The 19,922-nt window shown below is 42.1% G+C and overlaps 2 protein-coding genes across 2 annotated transcripts; one reads left to right on the top strand and one right to left on the bottom strand.

The window, feature by feature from the left end:
• The first annotated feature begins 945 nt into the window (after window positions 1-945).
• Window positions 946-18,734, top strand: vps28 (VPS28 subunit of ESCRT-I). Its single transcript, XM_084080599.1, has 10 exons — window positions 946-1,019; window positions 2,256-2,344; window positions 2,783-2,811; window positions 4,842-4,879; window positions 4,989-5,078; window positions 5,612-5,717; window positions 6,482-6,583; window positions 11,554-11,607; window positions 12,772-12,863; window positions 16,932-18,734. Exons 2-10 carry the CDS (start codon window positions 2,305-2,307, stop codon window positions 17,050-17,052), a joined length of 672 nt encoding a protein of 223 aa, XP_083936725.1. The 5' UTR covers window positions 946-1,019; window positions 2,256-2,304; the 3' UTR covers window positions 17,053-18,734.
• On the bottom strand, window positions 9,630-10,900 carry LOC311062062 (flap endonuclease 1-like; the record flags this gene model as incomplete). Its single annotated transcript, XM_084080829.1, has 1 exon — window positions 9,630-10,900. One exon carries the CDS (start codon window positions 10,898-10,900, stop codon window positions 9,755-9,757), a length of 1,146 nt encoding a protein of 381 aa, XP_083936955.1. The 3' UTR covers window positions 9,630-9,754.
• Window positions 18,735-19,922: the final 1,188 nt, after the last annotated feature.

The raw sequence follows: 19,922 nt of genomic DNA on the forward strand, positions 1-19,922 counted from the left end.
TGTAATAAACTCCAGTGCTTGTCAGGGTGGGGGGTCCCCAGTTCAAATATGATTATTTTGGGGGGTCCCCAGTTCAAATATGATTATTTTGGGGGGGTCCCCAGTTCAAATATGATTATTTGGGGGGGGTGTCCCCAGTTCAAATATGATTATTTTGGGGGGTCGCGGCATGAAGGTTGAGAACCACTGCTTTAATAAACTTTCATTTTTTGGGGCTCCTCCGTAATGTGCTTTTTTCAAAGCGAAGAAACAGCTACCTCTACTGTCACATAATTCAATAGGTCATAGATGTCGGTGTGACGTCGTCCTGGTCGTGTGGCTCCTTCTCTCCGCCTAGATTTAATCACATTTATATTGTGAAGGAAAATAAATCTCTGATGTGTAAATTAATATAAATTACACACAGACAGTATTTCACTTCGAGGGAGTGTTTCATTTGTCAGAAAATCATTAAATCATTAGTTTTAGTTTTAATCGGGCACGTTGTGGACAACTACACTGCTGACGTCAGCCAGGTCGCTTTTTGGCAGTGTTGCCATGTCCGCTTATTATAAGGGCTTTTTTTGCTTGTAAATATTGGTAGTTGCGGTTTTTGGGCTTTTTTGGGCTAATTATTATTTAAACCAGTGGTTCTGAAATATGTTCATGTCACGATGGACCCCCAAATTAATATGTACAGTATTTGTCCCCTAACGGCCCTATAACCCCCATCTGAACATGTTTTGTGCCAGATTTGTGTTGTTCGAATGTTTATTTGTTTTTTTTATGTTTACATTTTATTTTTAATGTATTTTGAGAAGACCTATAAGCTCACAAGAGCTTGAAGCTCTGCTATTTTCAAATAGCCGATTTACAGTTTAAAGTGCTCATGTGGCCTATCAATGATAGTCGTTTCTTTTGGGCTTGTTTTCATAGACCCTGGTTGCTCATTTGTCTCTCAGAACCTGGCAACAGTGGTGTGGGGTGTGTTTACATTGTTCACTTGTTGGTCCAAACAGAACAGAAGCTTCAGGGTTCAGGTCAGTTCAGTGAAATAATGATATAATAATGATATAATAACTCACATAAACCCTAACGTCCTGTTAATGTGTTGCATGTAACGTAGCGTTCATGTGTGTCATGACACAGTGTGTTTGTTACACTCATAATATAAAGAATTACATAGGAGATGCTAGCGAGCTAGCATTATGCTAAAGTAGCTGCTAGCTGGACTTAGCACAACAACATCCAATGAGTAATAATACATAATAATACATATACATCAACATCCAATTGTTGATAATACTCTGTCTGTCTGTCTGTCTGTCTGTCTGTCTGTCTGTATCTGTCTGTCTGTCTGTCTGTCTGTCTGTCTGTCTGTCTGTCTGTCTGTCTGTCTGTATCTGTGTCTGTCTGTCTGTCTGTCTGTATCTGTGTCTGTGTCTGTGTGTCTCTGTCTGTGTCTGTATCTGTATCGCTGTCTGTCTGTCTGTCTGTCTGTCTGTCTGTGTCTGTATCTGTGTCTGTCTGTCTGTCTCTATCTGTATCTCTGTCTGTCTGTCTGTCTGTCTGTCTGTCTGTCTGTATCTGTGTCTGTGTCTGTGTGTCTCTGTCTGTGTCTGTATCTGTATCGCTGTCTGTCTGTCTGTCTGTCTGTCTGTCTGTGTCTGTATCTGTGTCTGTCTGTCTGTCTCTATCTGTATCTCTGTCTGTCTGTCTGTCTGTCTGTCTGTCTGTCTGTATCTGTGTCTGTGTCTGTGTCTGTCTGTCTGTCTGTCTGTCTGTCTGTATCTGTGTCTGTGTCTGTGTCTGTCTGTCTGTGTCTGACTGTCTGTATCTGTGTGTGTCTGTCTGTCTGTCTGTCTGTCTGTCTGTCTGTCTGTCTGTCTGTCTGTCTGTCTGTATCTGTGTCTGTCTGTCTGTCTGTCTGTCTGTCTGTCTGACAAACATACACAGCATAAAGTTTAGAAAGTTTAAAGAGAACATGACACCAAGACTAGATTGAATATGACTGTTTTGTCCAGTGGTGGAAAGTAACATTTACATTTACTCAAGTACTGTACTTTAGTACAAGACAAGTGCAAGACATACATATGACAATATCTGTAACTTGAAAAAAGGCAAATATCAGGACTTATGCGTTTTTTAATACCAAAATCTTACAAGATTTCCTTCACAAAATCATTAAAAACATTAATAATTGCCTCTTTTCGATACTTTATAAGTTAACTATTGTCTCTCTCTCTCTCTCTCTCTCTCTGTAACATGACTATTAGTTAAACCTGAATATTCCTCACATCAACTAGTGATACAGCGTCGGCCGCCATGTTCCATGGAATACCAGTGACCGGAGGCATAGGAGGAGGTACAGTAGATACTTAGATATCACTGCATTCTATATGATTTAAATACTTAAATATCACTGCATGTCATATGATTTAAATACTTAAATATCACTGCATGTCATATGATTTAAATACTTAAATATCACTGCATTCTATATGATTTGAATACTTAAATATCACTGCATATCACATGATTTAAATACTTAAATATCACTGCATTCTATATGATTTAGATACTTAAATATCACTGCATGTCATATGAATTAAATACTTAAATATCACTGCATATCATATGAATTAAATACTTAAACATCACTGCATGTCATATGATTTAAATACTTAAATATCACTGCATGTCATATGATTTAAATACTTAAATATCACTGCATGTCATATGATTTATAAACATGTTGAGGTAAATTAATTTCCCTCATTTTATGTCCCTGCTTTTTCCACAGCCCCGGCCAACAAGCCAGAGTTGTATGAGGTAAAAAAAAAAAAAGACTCACCCTCACCTATCTCCCATACTCCCTCTCCAGTCAGAGTTCAGAGTTTTAGATCTTATCTTAAATAAAAATCCTCTCCAGTGTTGCCAGATGTACGATAATTATTGTATTTGTACTATAATCTTACCCTCTGTACGATCAGTAATTCCATAAATGTCCAAATGTACGATCATTTCACCATATCACAAAAAAAGTGTGTGAATTTACTAAATTCCCTGGCTGCTACTTCAGGATCCGGTTTAGAGTTTCAAAATAAGTCAGTAAATTAGTAAATCTGACCCTAGATAAACCCCTGTTTATTACAATAAATACGCTACTTATTTATTACATATTTACACCTGTGACTTATTTATTTTTTGGCTGTGTGCGATGGTTTCCTTTCAAATACGATAATTTTAAGGCTTCGGTACGATAGTTGAACATTTCCCATCTGGTAACACTGATCCTCTCTCATACTTATGCCAGTGTGCCAGTGATCACCCTCCCCTGTGCCAATGTTGGCACACGTGCCCAAGGTTGGCTACCCCTGGTTTAGATGCTAGGTCCTTGGTTTAACTTTACCTGTGTTCCTAGTGTACTGAGGCACTACACTGTCTCTCTCTGTGTTTGATGCATGTGTTTAGCTTGCTTGTTTTCAGTGGCTCTAGTCTGGATAAAGACTGTCTGCTAAATTGTAAATGAAACAACGTTAATTATTTCAATCGGTGCCTGATGATACGTACACGTATTTGTTTTATGAATCCTAATTCTGTTATCCATGAAACAAAAGTGACAGAACTGAGCCTGACTAAAAAATATGTATGTATCTTTCATATGAACAGCTTTCTCTGCTTCTTGATGAATCAATTATCAATCCAATTAAATGCTTTGCTTCACGGACCAGTCATAAGTGTGGGTGCAAGTTGATGCCAGTAACAGCCCGCTAGAAAAAGTCTTCATTGTTCAATAATATCTGTGGGGCAAATGTATTTCATAACCAGTTCACCCAGTAAGTAGGCTGAGGCCATGGAATACTTGATATTCTGTCATATTAACCAATTAAGACCGGGAACGCATCTTGTGTGTCATTTTAAGATTTCTTCGGCTATTATTACAAGCTCATAGCTTGTAGATCTGCTATTTTTTTTTATTTAATGTGTGAAAATCTTTGAATATATATGTTTTAAATTGAGCATTTGTAACTCAAATCTTTGCTTCTGGGGGATTCTACAAATGTCTTCTGAATCCTAACAGGTTCTTTTTAGGGAAAAACATATGTTGCTATAATATCAGTGGTTCTCAAATCTTTTTCATGTCAAGGACCACCCAAAATGATATGTATTTGGCCACTGACCCCCATCTCAAAATATTTTTTCCCAGGGACCCCCCAGAAGCAAAGATTTTAAAAAGGTTCGCTTAAAAATATATATATACAAATATTTGCATGAATTTTCACGATAAAAAGATGCTTGTGTATCTGCTATTTTTGAATAGCCAAAGAAATCTTAAAATAAAACGGATGCTTTCCCAGTCTTGATGGGTTAAATCAGTGGTTCTCAACCAGTGGTCCGGGGACCACCAGTGGTCCTTGAGGGGGTTCCAGGGGGTCCCCAGCCAAATGAATAGTTATAGGAACCAAATTGATCCTTATTTGTCTGTAACTCTGAGAGTGTACACATGGAACCAAATGGACCCTAACGGGTCCATTTGGTTCCATTTGTACACTCTCAGAGTTACATGAACACTAAATGCTGATGATACAGTGTAGATTGGGACCCCCAAGAAATCAAAATGGTTGAGTCCCTAGCATATCTTTTCAAATGGGGGTCCCTGGGCTAATATGTGTCAATTTGGGGGTCCTTGACGCAAAAAAGGTTGAAAACCACTGGGTTAAATGCTTTACTTCATGGACCAGTCATAAGTGTGGCTGCAAGAATGTAATAATTCATAACCAGTTCAACCAGTAAGTAGGCTGAGACCAGGGAATACTTGATATTCTGTCATGTTAACCTGCTACTTGTTGTCACTTCAGGAGGTGAAATTGTACAAAAACGCCAGAGAACGAGAAAAGTAAGTGTCTAGTGTGTTACCTAATAATGACCAGGCTAAATGTGAATATTATGATGTAATATGAATACTTTTGTGACTCAGTGACTCATTGTGTGTGTCTTTGTTTAAGGTATGACAACATGGCTGAGCTGTTTGCTGTGGTCAAAACCCTCCAAGCCCTGGAGAAGGCTTACATTAAGGACTGTGTCACGCCCACTGAGTGAGTTCTCTCTCTCTGTGTGTGTGTGTGTGTGTGTGTGTGTGTGTGTGTGTGTGTGTGTGTGTGTGTGTCAGAGTTGTAAAGTAACTAAGTACATTTACTTAAGCACAATTTTGAGGTATTTTTACTTTACTTCAGTATTTCCAATTTTCAATACTTTTACTTCTACTCCACTACATCCCAGAGGCAAATATTGTACTTTTACTCCACTACAACTATTTGAAAACTTTAGTTACTTTGCGGATATCAATTATTATTGTTATTAAACGTAACCACTTCAGCCCTATTTTATACATAGGCTATTTCAATATAGCCGATCTACAAGCTCACAACGTGTCGCAATCGCTCTGGATTAAGAGCGTCTGCTAAATGCCTAAATTAAATCTGTGTGTGTGTGTGTGTGTGTGTGTGTGTGTGTGTGTGTGTGTGTGTGTGTGTGTGTGTGTGTGTGTGTGTGTGTGTGTGTGTGTGTGTGTGTGTGTGTGTGTGTGTGTGTGTGTGTGTGTGTGTGTGTGCGTGTGTGTGTGTTGCAGGTACACAGCAGCGTGCTCCAGACTCCTGGTTCAGTACAAGGCAGCGTTCAAACAGGTCCAGGGCTCTGACGTGGGATCCATCGACGACTTCTGCAGGAAGTACAGAGTGAGTTCCTGACTCTGAAAAGAGTTTGATTACAAATGTATTTCCGATGAAAAAAGCATCACTGGGTTAACCCATTAACACATCGTGTGCTAGAGGTTTATTAAAATAGGGTACGTTCAGTGCCAGCATATCTTCCATCCACTTACGTTTCCTATTGTAGAAGCCCCGACGTGGAAGTGCATGTAAACAAAGTGTGCGTGCGAGACGGCGGAGGGCCCCGACTAACGCCTGGAACAATAATATTTCTAACGCGATCCTCCATTGCAGAGTGATCACCGATCGAAAACGGCTCGCTTCCACCACGTTAAAAAGAAATGGAGATATTAAGCTTTTAGTCAAGGAGATAACATTGGAGCGACCGACCGGAAGCATTTTTGACATGGATCCACATCCGGCCTCTCCTTCTTAGAGACTCCTTGGATGATCCCAAAGTTTCGTTAGAGCGCCCCACGTGGGAAAAATATATATAAAAAAAAGATGTGCCAAAAACGTTCCGGACCGTTTATGGCACATAACGCACAGCTTCTCAAAAACGGTCCGGACCGTAATTGGCACTCAATGTGCTGAAGCCGATTCTACAAATGTCTTTTAAATCCCAACAGTTTTCTGAAAAATGCATTAGAGCACAATAGTGGTGTGCGGCTTAACCACCACTAGGCCATCGGCGCCCCCTTAAGAAAGTCATCCAATGTAAACGTCAGTACATAATGATGCTCAATAACATCACTCTCTCTCTCTCTCTCCTCTCACTGTGTCTCCTATAGCTCGACTGCCCACTGGCCATGGAGAGGATCAAGGAGGATAGACCAATCACCATCAAGGACGACAAGGGCAACCTGAACCGCTGCATCGCAGACATCGTGTCGGTACGTCTGTCTGTCTGTCTGTCTGGCTGTCTGTCTGTCTCATCATGTCAATGTAAAGACAGCATGTTTGTCTGTCTGTCTCATCATGTCAATGTAAAGACAGGAGGTTTGTCTGGGCCGCACGCCAACATGGAAACTATTTATGTTCCCTTTCATTCATGGAGAGCAGAGTGCTTTGGTACATTTCGTGCCAAGCAGTAAATCGCCGTTTCTCAACGGATTGGCCTGAGGACCAGCCTGCAACTCTAGAGAGAGAGAGAAGTACATCACTCTTGTTTTTTTGGTGAATATTTCTTGTGAAGGGTCTCAGATCCACGTCCTCTTTTCCCTCCTTATTTTATTTCGTGGTCTGTTGATCTTTTTGCCAGACCCAGGTGGTCGGCCTACAGGAGGCTTTGTCGGTCGGTGGGTCGGTCTGTCCCTCTTTTCCTCTGCACACACGTCATGCGAAGTCCGGCCATTCAGATTTCAACCACTAGGGGTCTGGCAGTAGCCTGGCTCCACCCCCTGAATCCTTTGCTTCGCATTCAGGGTCTGGTGACGCTTTTCGAAGGCGGGTGTTTCTCGGTTGAAAATCTGTACGACGAATCGGGATCGGGATAATCCAGTATGAACCAATCGCGTTGGTTCATAGGGGAGTCCCTCTTTGGCCACGCCCCCATCCCAGAAATGGGCTGCATTGAGAGGGCTTTCAGACTGAATAATGGAGTGAAACGAAATGAAAATTCAGGCTGAGTGTCAGGCTAGTCTGGCAGTGCTCCGAGGAGCACTTTTTCTAGTTCTATTTTCACTTGTTGATTTGTTGTTGTTTATTTATTTTGCTCTTGGTAGTTCATGGCTGCCAGTTCCCACCTGATGTCATGTGGGAGCTCCCACAGCTCCAAACCGTACTGAATAACTGCTAGCTTGCATAGCGTCTTCAGACTAGGACTCAAGTCTAATATGTACAGGCCTTTAGATTCTCCATATCCTCCATAGAGGACGATACGATCTCCCACCATGACACAGCACATCCAAAACGTCCATGAATACACGCCTCTCCCCCTGGGCTCAACCTTCTTCCAGGAGAAGGTCTGTGGATTTAATTTCCACATGTCAGTGATCGCGTAGGTGTTACATCCACCAAATACGTACAGCTCTCCATTGTAGGCAAAGGCTGAATGATCGTAACGTCCTTCTGGGAGAAGCTGTGCAGCGGGCGTGCTCAGCCAGCAGTCTGTCTCTGTGTCAAACACACTGATGTTGTTGTCGACGACAGCCCTTCCGCCCCCAATGCCCCCGAATACAAACATCCTTGTCCCGATGATGGTGGCAGAGTGATCTGATGAAGCAGGCGGGGGAGTTCCTCTGGTGTTGACTAAAGACCAGACCATTGTGGCGGTGTCCAACTTGTAGAGGTCATTGGTGCGTCCACTGGTAAATCCTCCAAAGATAAACATGACCTTCCCCAAGACACAGGCTGAGTGGTTTGTCCTCTCCTCTGGAACATCCCCAGAAACCCTCGGCTTGAACCATCTGCGGGTGTCCACCTCAAATGCATGTAGCACATTGTGGTTCTCAAATCCACCCCAGAGGTAGATGATACCTTCTATAAGCACAGCTGTGCGGCCGGAGTCCACGTAGGGAACGCCTTGGAGACGACCTCCTCTTTCATTTGTCACCGGAGGTAACTTCCTCCAGCATAAAGCCACTGTGTTGAAGACGTACACATCAATCTGAGGCTTATCAATCTGGATCGGATCAGATTGTCTCCCGCCAAAGGAGTACAGCTTGTTTCCCACGGCAACGGCTGCATGATGACAGTCCTTATTTGGTGCTTCATCGAGGCCAACGGTCCACCGCATCATTTTCACACTCCAGCAACGCACAGGGGATTCATTCAGTCTTCTGTTAAAAGAATGGAGTTCTACTGCGTGTGAGACCACTTATATATATATATATACAGGTACAGCAGCACAAGCATCATGGGACGTTTGTCCAATCCATGAAGCCGATGCCCATCCATCTCCCATATATGGTAAAGTGATCACCATAGCAACCATAGAACTGCTGATCTGACTATCATCAAGTCATATATATATATATATATATATATATATATATATAGTACTGTAATTTAAAACCTGTACTGCAAAAACAATCTGTTGATTTTCACGTTGAATTGCAATATTTTGCAAACTCAAAATGTATCAAATGAATGTATCATTCAATCAAATAATCAATCAGGGAATAAATGTTACATTTACAAATGAACTGTTTAGTGTAGGTTCCATTTGTAACACTCTCTGAGTTAACCCAGATATATAAAGCAGATATACAAGCTCATAGCGCGGCACCGAGTGCCGCGCTATGAGCTTGTAGATCTGCAATTTTTTGACAAATTTGGGAAAAAAATATTTTTAGTTTTCTTTTTTTGAACTTTAACTAAACCAAACTAAACCTGTATCAAACGGGGGGTCTGTGGCCTAATGCATATAATTAAACACTGAACTACACCATACTGGAACCTAAATCTACCCTGTGAAATCCTCAGTGTTTATTTAACTCTGAGAGTGTACAGCAAAATGGAACCAAATGGACCCGTGTCCATTTGTACACGCTCTCTCTCTCTCTCTCTCTGTGGAGAAACACACCCGTTTTGGACCCCTGTTGGTCCCCAAACCCACCGTTGAGAACCAGTGGACGGCATGGTGTCCTGTGGTCACTCAGTGGTACACAATACAAAGAGGACAGTGGATCCTACAGTACAACCACTGCCAAATGGACTATTATTATTTGTTTTTGTTTTTCTAACCCATTTAGACCGGGAACGCATCTGTGTCATTTTTAGATTTCCTTGGCTATTCAAAAATAGCAGATATACAAGCTCATAGCGCGGCACCGAGTGCCGCGCTATGAGCTTGTAGATCTGCTATTTTTGAAAAATCTTGAAAAAATATTTTTCAGATTTTTTTCAAAAAAATGTTAAGATTTAGAAAACATTTTTAAGAATCAATCGCCTCAGGTTTTAATGGGTTAATAAAAGAAACAAACAGAGGTCTTGCTGTTTTTACACAACATGAAACAAAACAAAACAAAGACGTGGTCATGTACAGGAGAGCACCAAGGAGCCAAACTGAGCCTTTCTTTTGATCGTAAATATATTTCTAAACGTTCTCTTAGCTCATCTATCTATCTGCCCTTCTTGAATTTCCCTGGCGTGGCTCCAGTCTTTTGCTTCTTCTTTGCGGATCCTTTTGTCTCAGGCTCCTTGCGTTTGGAGGACAGCGATCCGGTGACGCCGAAGAAGGAGTCCAGACGACCCTGTGTGCCCCCCCGCCTGCTCTTCAAAATCTTCTTACAGCCGTTGCGAATCCTGTCCTCGCCGAATTGTTTCTCGTCGCACATGAACCGCACCAGGCCGTCCTCGTCAGGCTCGCTCCACTGAAGCTCCTCCAGCGCGCCGCAGTCCACCACGTCAGGCTTCAGGAACAGCTCCCTGGCCTCCCTGTACAGCCAGTCCTCTGGAGCAGGGTGCTTCTCGGGGTCGATATTGTCCAGGATCTCCTCGATGGAGCCGTGCTGTTTGATCAGGTCTACGGCTCTTTTTGGACCGATCCCCTTGATGGTCCCACAGTAGTCACAGCCCAGCAGAATACACAGGTCTATGAACTGTTCGTTGGTCAGACCGATCTCTTGCAGAAGTCGACCGAAGTGGAACTCCTGGACGGGTAGCTTCTTTGCCTCGCTGGCGGTGAGGTGTCTCAGCAGGATGTTTGTACCGAACGTCAGCCCGTCCATATCTTCCGTCGCCGTGGCGAAGACCCTCCCCGATTTGACCAGGGCGGCACAACTGGCCTCGGCCTCACAGGGAGCCTCGACGTAGGGAACGCCCATCAGGGTCAGGAGCTTCTTGCACTCTTCGTTGTGTTGCTTGGTGACTCTGACCAGTCGCTTGCTGAACTTGTCGACGTTCTCCCGCTCCCCGGCTTCTTGCGCCTGAGCGAGCAGCTTCTCAGCCTCGGCCCTCCTCTCCACTCTCTTCTCCAACTCGCCTGACTTGAGCCGCGGAGGCTTGCCGTCGAACACGTACACAGGTTTGATTCCGTACTCCAGCATGCGGATCGTCCGGTAGAACATTCCCATCAGGTGGTTTGTCGTCTCTCCGTCCTCGCTTTGCAGTACGTTGCCGTCCTGTCGGACGGCGATCAGGAACTGATAGATGCACATGGAGGCATCGATTGCGATCTTCCTCCCAAAGTAGCTCTTCATCTCTTGCTCCCTGATGGCGCCGGGCGCCTGGTCAGCGATCAGCTTGGCGAGGCCGTGAATTCCCATGATGAAGTGTTCAGTGTTATGAAGAGCGTAGCGCCGGCGCGGGGAAAGGGGAGGGGAAAAAACATCAGTATATATATATTTTTTAAAGTGAACATTTGTAAAATATGTTGAGCTTGTAGATCTGCTATTTTTGAATAGCCAAAGAAATCTAAAATGACAGAGATGCCTCCCCGGATTGAATGGGTTAAAGTTTTGGAAAATGCTACAACATTTTTGTATATTGTGTATATTGGGCATGTATATTGACAAAATGATGACATGCCTAATATAGGGACGTCAGGATATGACGACACGCCTAGGTTGAAACGCCTGCTTTCGTCATAATACTCTGACAGCAAAAATGAAACTCTTAGCCGTATTTGTCAATGACAAATGTGGCAAACTGTGCGAATGGGGAAAGTCATTGAATGAAGCACATCTCATTGAATCTCTCTCTCTCTCTCTCTCTCTCTCTCTCTCTCTCTCTCTCTCTCTCTCTCTCTCTCTCTCTCTCTCTCTCTCTCTCTCTCTCTCTCTTTCTCTCTCTCTCTCTCCCCCCCTTCTCTCTCTCTCTCTCTCTCTCTCTCTCCCCCCCTTCTCTCTCTCTCTCTCTCTCTCTCTCTCTCTCTCTCTTCTCTCTCTCTCCCTCTCTCTCTCTCTCTCCCTCCCTCCAGCTCTTCATCACTGTGATGGACAAGCTGAGACTGGAGATCCGTGCCATGGATGAGGTATGTAAACAGCCAGGACAGGAGGTTAAAGGCCTGAACATGTCTCTTCAGATCTTCATATTAATAATAATAACTAGAAAATGTGCTCCTCGGAGCACAGGTCTCCGCCAGTACTGTTCCTGATTAATCCTGTCTTACCTATTTATATTACATATTGTCACGTGTCACTTGACCAATGTTAGCATGATCCCTTTAGCTTGACCAATGTTACCTCACTTCCAAAAACATAAATAGTTTTTGGAAGTGACACACCTATTTATAGGATTTTATTTCGTCATGCGTCTCGCTAGCCAATCAAAAGCATTGGTGACAACATATTGTCACGTGTCACGTGAAGCTTGACCAATGTTAGCTTGGCTAGGGGGACACACACACACAGCGTGACGGGAACGAAAACATACTCTCCACCTCTGGCTGAGACAATAATAACTGGAGGTTCACATCTAGGCCCGATCATATCACAGTCCATCACAGTCCATATTTGGCAGTGGTAGCTGCATTGGAAAGTCCTTATGGTTATGACTGATCATGGTAATCGACTAATCGAATAATATAGATACTGCGGCCAGAAAGAAGGAAAGCTGCTGTGGCTAAAATGTTAAAGATGTAGTAGGAAATTTAGTTTTTTATATTAATTGTACAATATGTAAGTACATTGAAGGCGGGGAAAGAAGCCTAAATATTAGCCAGAGCTCTGATCAACAGTCTGTGGCAAATCTCACATTTATATAGCGCTTTTCTCGAAGACATGGAGGGGAGGTTGAGAGTTAGCCTGGTTCCAGACGAATCTGCCATTGCAAAAAATAAATGCCCCTTGGCAGATTAGGTCCGGTTTATTTCTCTCCCTCCGAAGTTGTGAGGGACCAATCAGAGCCCAGTATGCAAATATGGGTCGGGTTTATCACCAGAGGCCGTTTTTTTAATTTGCCCCTCGGAAATGCAGGTTCCACACAGAGATTCCAGACTAATAATCTACGCAGTGATATTAGTCTGGCCATGCCAGGCTAGTTGAGAGTAGTTTTGTAGGTTTGGAGGGTGGGTGGGGAGCGCATTCCACTGGGTTGGGGCAGCAAAAGCATAAATGGTTCATTCACAAACTCATTGATTTCTTTGTGTGATTTCTTTGTGTGTCTTATCCATCCATCCATCCATCCATCCATGCAGATCCAGCCAGACCTGAGAGAGCTGATGGAGACCATGAACAGAATGAGCAACATGCCTCCAGACTCTGAGGCCAAGGACAAAGTCAGCCTCTGGTGAGTCATACTGTTTACACACTGTATGTCCTTCCATGTACAGTATGAGTCATACTGTTTACACACTGTATGTCCTTCCATGTACAGTATGAGTCATACTGTTTACACACTGTAATGTCCTTCCATGTATGAGTCATACTGTTTACACACTGTATGTCCTTCCATGTATGAGTCATACTGTTTACACACTGTATGTCCTTCCATGTACAGTATGAGTCATACTGTTTACACACTGTATGTCCTTCCATGTACAGTATGAGTCATACTGTTTACACACTGTATGTCCTTCCATGTACAGTATGAGTCATACTGTTTACACACTGTAATGTCCTTCCATGTACAGTATGAGTCATACTGTTTACACACTGTAATGTCCTTCCATGTACAGTATGAGTCATACTGTTTACACACTGTATGTCCTTCCATGTACAGTATGAGTCATACTGTTTACACACTGTATGTCCTTCCATGTACAGTATGAGTCATACTGTTTACACACTGTATGTCCTTCCATGTACAGTATGAGTCATACTGTTTACACACTGTAATGTCCTTCCATGTATGAGTCATACTGTTTACACACTGTATGTCCTTCCATGTACAGTATGAGTCATACTGTTTACACACTGTATGTCCTTCCATGTACAGTATGAGTCATACTGTTTACACACTGTATGTCCTTCCATGTACAGTATGAGTCATACTGTTTACACACTGTATGTCCTTCCATGTACAGTATGAGTCATACTGTTTACACACTGTAATGTCCTTCCATGTACAGTATGAGTCATACTGTTTACACACTGTAATGTCCTTCCATGTATGAGTCATACTGTTTACACACTGTAATGTCCTTCCATGTATGAGTCATACTGTTTACACACTGTAATGTCCTTCCATGTACAGTATGAGTCATACTGTTTACACACTGTATGTCCTTCCATGTACAGTATGAGTCATACTGTTTACACACTGTATGTCCTTCCATGTACAGTATGAGTCATACTGTTTACACACTGTATGTCCTTCCATGTACAGTATGAGTCATACTGTTTACACACTGTAATGTCCTTCCATGTACAGTATGAGTCATACTGTTTACACACTGTATGTCCTTCCATGTACAGTATGAGTCATACTGTTTACACACTGTATGTCCTTCCATGTACAGTATGAGTCATACTGTTTACACACTGTAATGTCCTTCCATGTATGAGTCATACTGTTTACACACTGTATGTCCTTCCATGTACAGTATGAGTCATACTGTTTACACACTGTATGTCCTTCCATGTACAGTATGAGTCATACTGTTTACACACTGTATGTCCTTCCATGTACAGTATGAGTCATACTGTTTACACACTGTATGTCCTTCCATGTACAGTATGAGTCATACTGTTTACACACTGTAATGTCCTTCCATGTACAGTATGAGTCATACTGTTTACACACTGTAATGTCCTTCCATGTATGAGTCATACTGTTTACACACTGTAATGTCCTTCCATGTATGAGTCATACTGTTTACACACTGTAATGTCCTTCCATGTACAGTATGAGTCATACTGTTTACACACTGTATGTCCTTCCATGTACAGTATGAGTCATACTGTTTACACACTGTATGTCCTTCCATGTACAGTATGAGTCATACTGTTTACACACTGTATGTCCTTCCATGTACAGTATGAGTCATACTGTTTACACACTGTATGTCCTTCCATGTACAGTATGAGTCATACTGTTTACACACTGTATGTCCTTCCATGTACAGTATGAGTCATACTGTTTACACACTGTATGTCCTTCCATGTATGAGTCATACTGTTTACACACTGTAATGTCCTTCCATGTACAGTATGAGTCATACTGTTTACACACTGTATGTCCTTCCATGTACAGTATGAGTCATACTGTTTACACACTGTATGTCCTTCCATGTATGAGTCATACTGTTTACACACTGTATGTCCTTCCATGTACAGTATGAGTCATACTGTTTACACACTGTATGTCCTTCCATGTACAGTATGAGTCATACTGTTTACACACTGTATGTCCTTCCATGTACAGTATGAGTCATACTGTTTACACACTGTATGTCCTTCCATGTACAGTATGAGTCATACTGTTTACACACTGTATGTCCTTCCATGTACAGTATGAGTCATACTGTTTACACACTGTATGTCCTTCCATGTACAGTATGAGTCATACTGTTTACACACTGTAATGTCCTTCCATGTACAGTATGAGTCATACTGTTTACACACTGTAATGTCCTTCCATGTACAGTATGAGTCATACTGTTTACACACTGTAATGTCCTTCCATGTACAGTATGAGTCATACTGTTTACACACTGTATGTCCTTCCATGTACAGTATGAGTCATACTGTTTACACACTGTAATGTCCTTCCATGTACAGTATGAGTCATACTGTTTACACACTGTATGTCCTTCCATGTATGAGTCATACTGTTTACACACTGTATGTCCTTCCATGTACAGTATGAGTCATACTGTTTACACACTGTATGTCCTTCCATGTACAGTATGAGTCATACTGTTTACACACTGTATGTCCTTCCATGTACAGTATGAGTCATACTGTTTACACACTGTAATGTCCTTCCATGTATGAGTCATACTGTTTACACACTGTATGTCCTTCCATGTACAGTATGAGTCATACTGTTTACACACTGTATGTCCTTCCATGTACAGTATGAGTCATACTGTTTACACACTGTAATGTCCTTCCATGTACAGTATGAGTCATACTGTTTACACACTGTAATGTCCTTCCATGTACAGTATGAGTCATACTGTTTACACACTGTATGTCCTTCCATGTACAGTATGAGTCATACTGTTTACACACTGTAATGTCCTTCCATGTATGAGTCATACTGTTTACACACTGTAATGTCCTTCCATGTATGAGTCATACTGTTTACACACTGTAATGTCCTTCCATGTATGAGTCATACTGTTTACACACTGTAATGTCCTTCCATGTACAGTATGAGTCATACTGTTTACACACTGTATGTCCTTCCATGTACAGTATGAGTCATACTGTTTACACACTGTATGTCCTTCCATGTATGAGTCATACTGTTTACACACTGTATGTCCTTCCATGTATGAGTCATACTGTTTACACACTGTATGTCCTTCCATGTACAGTATGAGTCATACTGTTTACACACTGTAATGTCCTTCCATGTACAGTATGAGTCTTACTGTTTACACACTGTATGTCCTTCCATGTATGAGTCATACTGTTTACACACTGTAATGTCCTTCCATGGATGTCCTGATTCTGCTGTCTTGGTGTAGGGCCAGGGCTGATGCAACTTTGATGATGGAGAGGGCCACTATATTTCCACACTCACTCCAGAGGGCCACATTGCATACATACTGTCAGGCCATTCTATGTCACACAAAAGTAGCAAAAATAGCAGATCTACAAGCTCAAAACGCGTCGCACTGCGACGCGTTTTGAGCTTGTAGATCTGCTATTTTTTAATTGGAATCCTGATTATGATTATTTTTTTGCTATTGTTTAATTGGAATCCTGAAAAGTAACTTTTTATTTAATTTCAAATGCATTTAGTTATACTTATGTTAACTTTATGAACTTAAATACAAATACATTGGACATAAAAAAAAGACAAATTTGGAACTGGACAGATTGGACCTTCCGTTCCAGAGATAATGGCCGAAAAAACTGCCACTTTCGCAGATTTTCGATTGAGTTTTGGCCATTGTCGCCCGTTTTTCTTTAATAACACGGGCTATGGAAGGTCGGACGGCGACAAAACTAGATATCTGAGTAAAGTTCACTTTGAGCTGCATCCATCCTGCAATAGATTTTTTTTTCTTTTCTTTTTTTTTTTCTTCACGGAACCCGACGCTCGGCCCCGGCCCGACTAATTAGGATAGATTTTGGGCCCGGCGTCGGGTAGGGTCGGGTTCGGGCAGAATTTGAAAACTCTAGGACAGAGTGAAGAGTTTTAGTGGTAACCCCCCCCCCCCCCCTTGTGTCCTCTGTACAGGTTGACCACACTCAACAGCATGTCGGCCTCCGAGGAGCTGGACGACTCCCAAGTGAGACAGATGCTGTTCGACCTGGAGTCTGCCTACAACGCCTTCAACCGCTTCCTCCACTCCTCCTAAACCTGGTCCTACCCCCCCCCCACCCTCCTCTCCCCTTCTTCCTTCCATGTATCTGTCCATCTGACTCTTTGCCTTTCTGACGTCTGACAAAGGCCTTGTGCAGACCTCAGTGTTCGTTTCAAACGCAGACAGTGTACAAATGGAAAAACCCAAATGGTCCCCGTTAAGGATCCATTTGGTTTCCCATTTGTACGCCGTCTGCATTTAAATGAACACTCAGGGACTTTACAGCGTGTTTCAAGAAATGGGAACACCTTCCTTTTCTTTATTTTATTTCTTTGTGTGTGGTGGTGTCAGTCCCTCCTTCAGTCTCTATGGGCCATACAGGTGTTCTACACCATCTTAAATGAAAAGCAAAGAGCACCATTCTGAGCCACAGTTTCCGTTTCTTCTCGTCGATCACTCCGCTCCAGACCAGCTCCAGTCCTCTCCTTCACGCGGCCTCCTTGTCGAACCAGCTCCTTCCTCCCTCTCGCACCTTTTGCGTCGCCGCGCTCTTTGATCAACTTGTTTACTGTTGGGGCGTGTTGTTAAGTAATCAGAGGGGAGAGGTCTGTTTTGTAATAGACCATTAGTATCAGAATACCACCTGAAGAACTTGGTTTACGTGAGTGTTTTATACGAATCGAAGTAGCACTCAGAAAAGGAATTAATAGTGGAGTTTCTTTTGTTTGTTTTTTCCAAAATCTTTACCCACAGCTAAAGAATCATATAAGTATGCTGGGGTAGAATTTCTAAAGTCAGACCAACATATTATTTTCATGTTAGTAATCGTCAGTGTATTATATTAACAGAGGCTTAGAAAGGATCAATCTTTTGACGGGTGGTTTTAAAGATAGCCAGCGTGCACTTTTTTTTGAACGAATGCTCGCACTGAGGCGTCGGTGAGGTTAATGGTTTAACGTTTCTACTTTTGTTTCTACTTTTGTTTCGTGTACATTTTCTGTCTCTAGCACTGTTTCGGTAACATTCTTTATCTCAGATTCTACTTTAGATGAGGAAGTGAGGACAAAGAGAGGTGGAAGCAATCTGCCGGCCCACTCCAGTATGTTTTCAGTCCTCACCAGTTAGTTCAGCCTGGTTTCTGGTTTCTATTCCGTCGTACGACGGTATATCGCTCGCCTAAAACAAGCCGATCTACGAGCTTGCAACACGTGTACGACGTAGCATAGGCATAATTTATACTCTGTAGTGCCACTGTGCTGCTGCTTACCAACACACTGATCTTCACGCTGCGTCACGTGTACGTACCGTAGCGGTGCGCACGTTAATGTCTTTAAATAAAACCATAGGCTGGTTAATTGCTTGGCATTTTGTATGCAGTGACATAACGAGGTCACCACAGTGGTTGAGAGCTTTGGCTGGAGAATGAGATTCTAGGAAACCTTGGGGCGTCTTCATTGTTCTCAAATGTCTTTTAACAACTCAATGCACATAGGGCCACTGTTATTGTTATTGTTATGAAAGATTGAAGATCTGTGCTTGTTGGCAAGGGGAAGCGGTCGCACGATGGAGCATAGATTAAGGTTTAGGAGAACGTATTTATTAAGACGTATCACTGTAAATAATTCAACTTTTAATTAAAAAGAAAGCATGTAACACCTTTTTAGAAATATATAAATAAAAATGTCAACAAAAGATGTTTTGCCTCTAATGTAATTTGTATTATGATTAATAAAAAGTTTGTCCACAAAAGATTTTTTTAATATCATGCAATAATCTTTGATCCATGAGTCTGAACTGGAATTGTAGCATAATATCTTTTACAGATCTGGTGTTGTCGTGAGATATGTCTAGAGATGGCAGTAGCACTGTCGGTGACTTGATTTCCAGACGGCCTCTCACGGTACCCAGTTCAAATATTGATATGATTATTTTGGGCGACCTGAAAGGTTTGGGAACCCTTGCATGCTATGCCATGGCCTTATTTTAACATTTTGATAGCTCAACATGTTTTTAAATGCTTGTTATGACAGTCTACATAACGCTATTCTTGAGTGTAAGGAATCTGATTGCTTGTGGTTGTCCATTGTGTCCGATGATGACCATCTTCTCCTATTTGTGAGTCTTCTGGTGGCTGAGTAGTCCGATCCTGGATCCACAGTTGCGGTTGCAGACCGGGCATATAAAAGCAATACTGATGGGAGCAGGGGTGGCTTTGCAGGCAGAGGTTGCGACAGGAAGCAAGTTCCTCCAGTGAAGAGGGGTTGATCCAGCCTCTCTTCAGCGTGGTCTTCAGTTGGTCTTTGAACCGCTTCTTCTGCCCACCAGCCCTGCGTTGACCAAGGTGTAACTGGTTGCACACACACAGCAGTACAAGAGACTGTGCTAAAGGTACAATATTAAGTAGAAAGTGTCTGCTTAGGGTGCAAAGAATCCAATTGTTTAGAAATATTTACAGGAATTCACAAGTAATGGTATTTCACTCAACATTTAAAGTGAAAACTCAGTTTCTTTACAAGTAAATGTAATTACATTAGAAAATATATTTCAAGGACATCTGTAACCTCTGCTGAAACATTTCATAGCAATAAGGTAGTCTATATAGGCCAGAATTCCTTTAGTGCCTACTGTAGGTAGATATAACACTGATCAAAATACTTGTTCTTGTACGTTCTCTAGTTGTATGTACTTTTAAATGTATTCTTTATTTACTTTTTTCTTTACACGTTTTAAAGTCAAATTCATCACCACAGACTTAATACATCATAACAAATGATTTTCCCCACAAAGCACAATTTTCAATATATAAGCAAAATATAGGCTCTTGCTGCCGCCTTGTGGTGATAACGGGACATTGCACAATACATAAACATACTTCATGTTGTTAGCAGTACAGCTTGTACAGCAATATTATGTAACTAGACAAT

The sequence above is a fragment of the Gymnoscopelus microlampas genome, assembly GCF_963454915.1.
Source record: "Gymnoscopelus microlampas genome assembly, chromosome: 15".
Classification (NCBI taxonomy): Eukaryota; Metazoa; Chordata; class Actinopteri; order Myctophiformes; family Myctophidae; genus Gymnoscopelus; species Gymnoscopelus microlampas.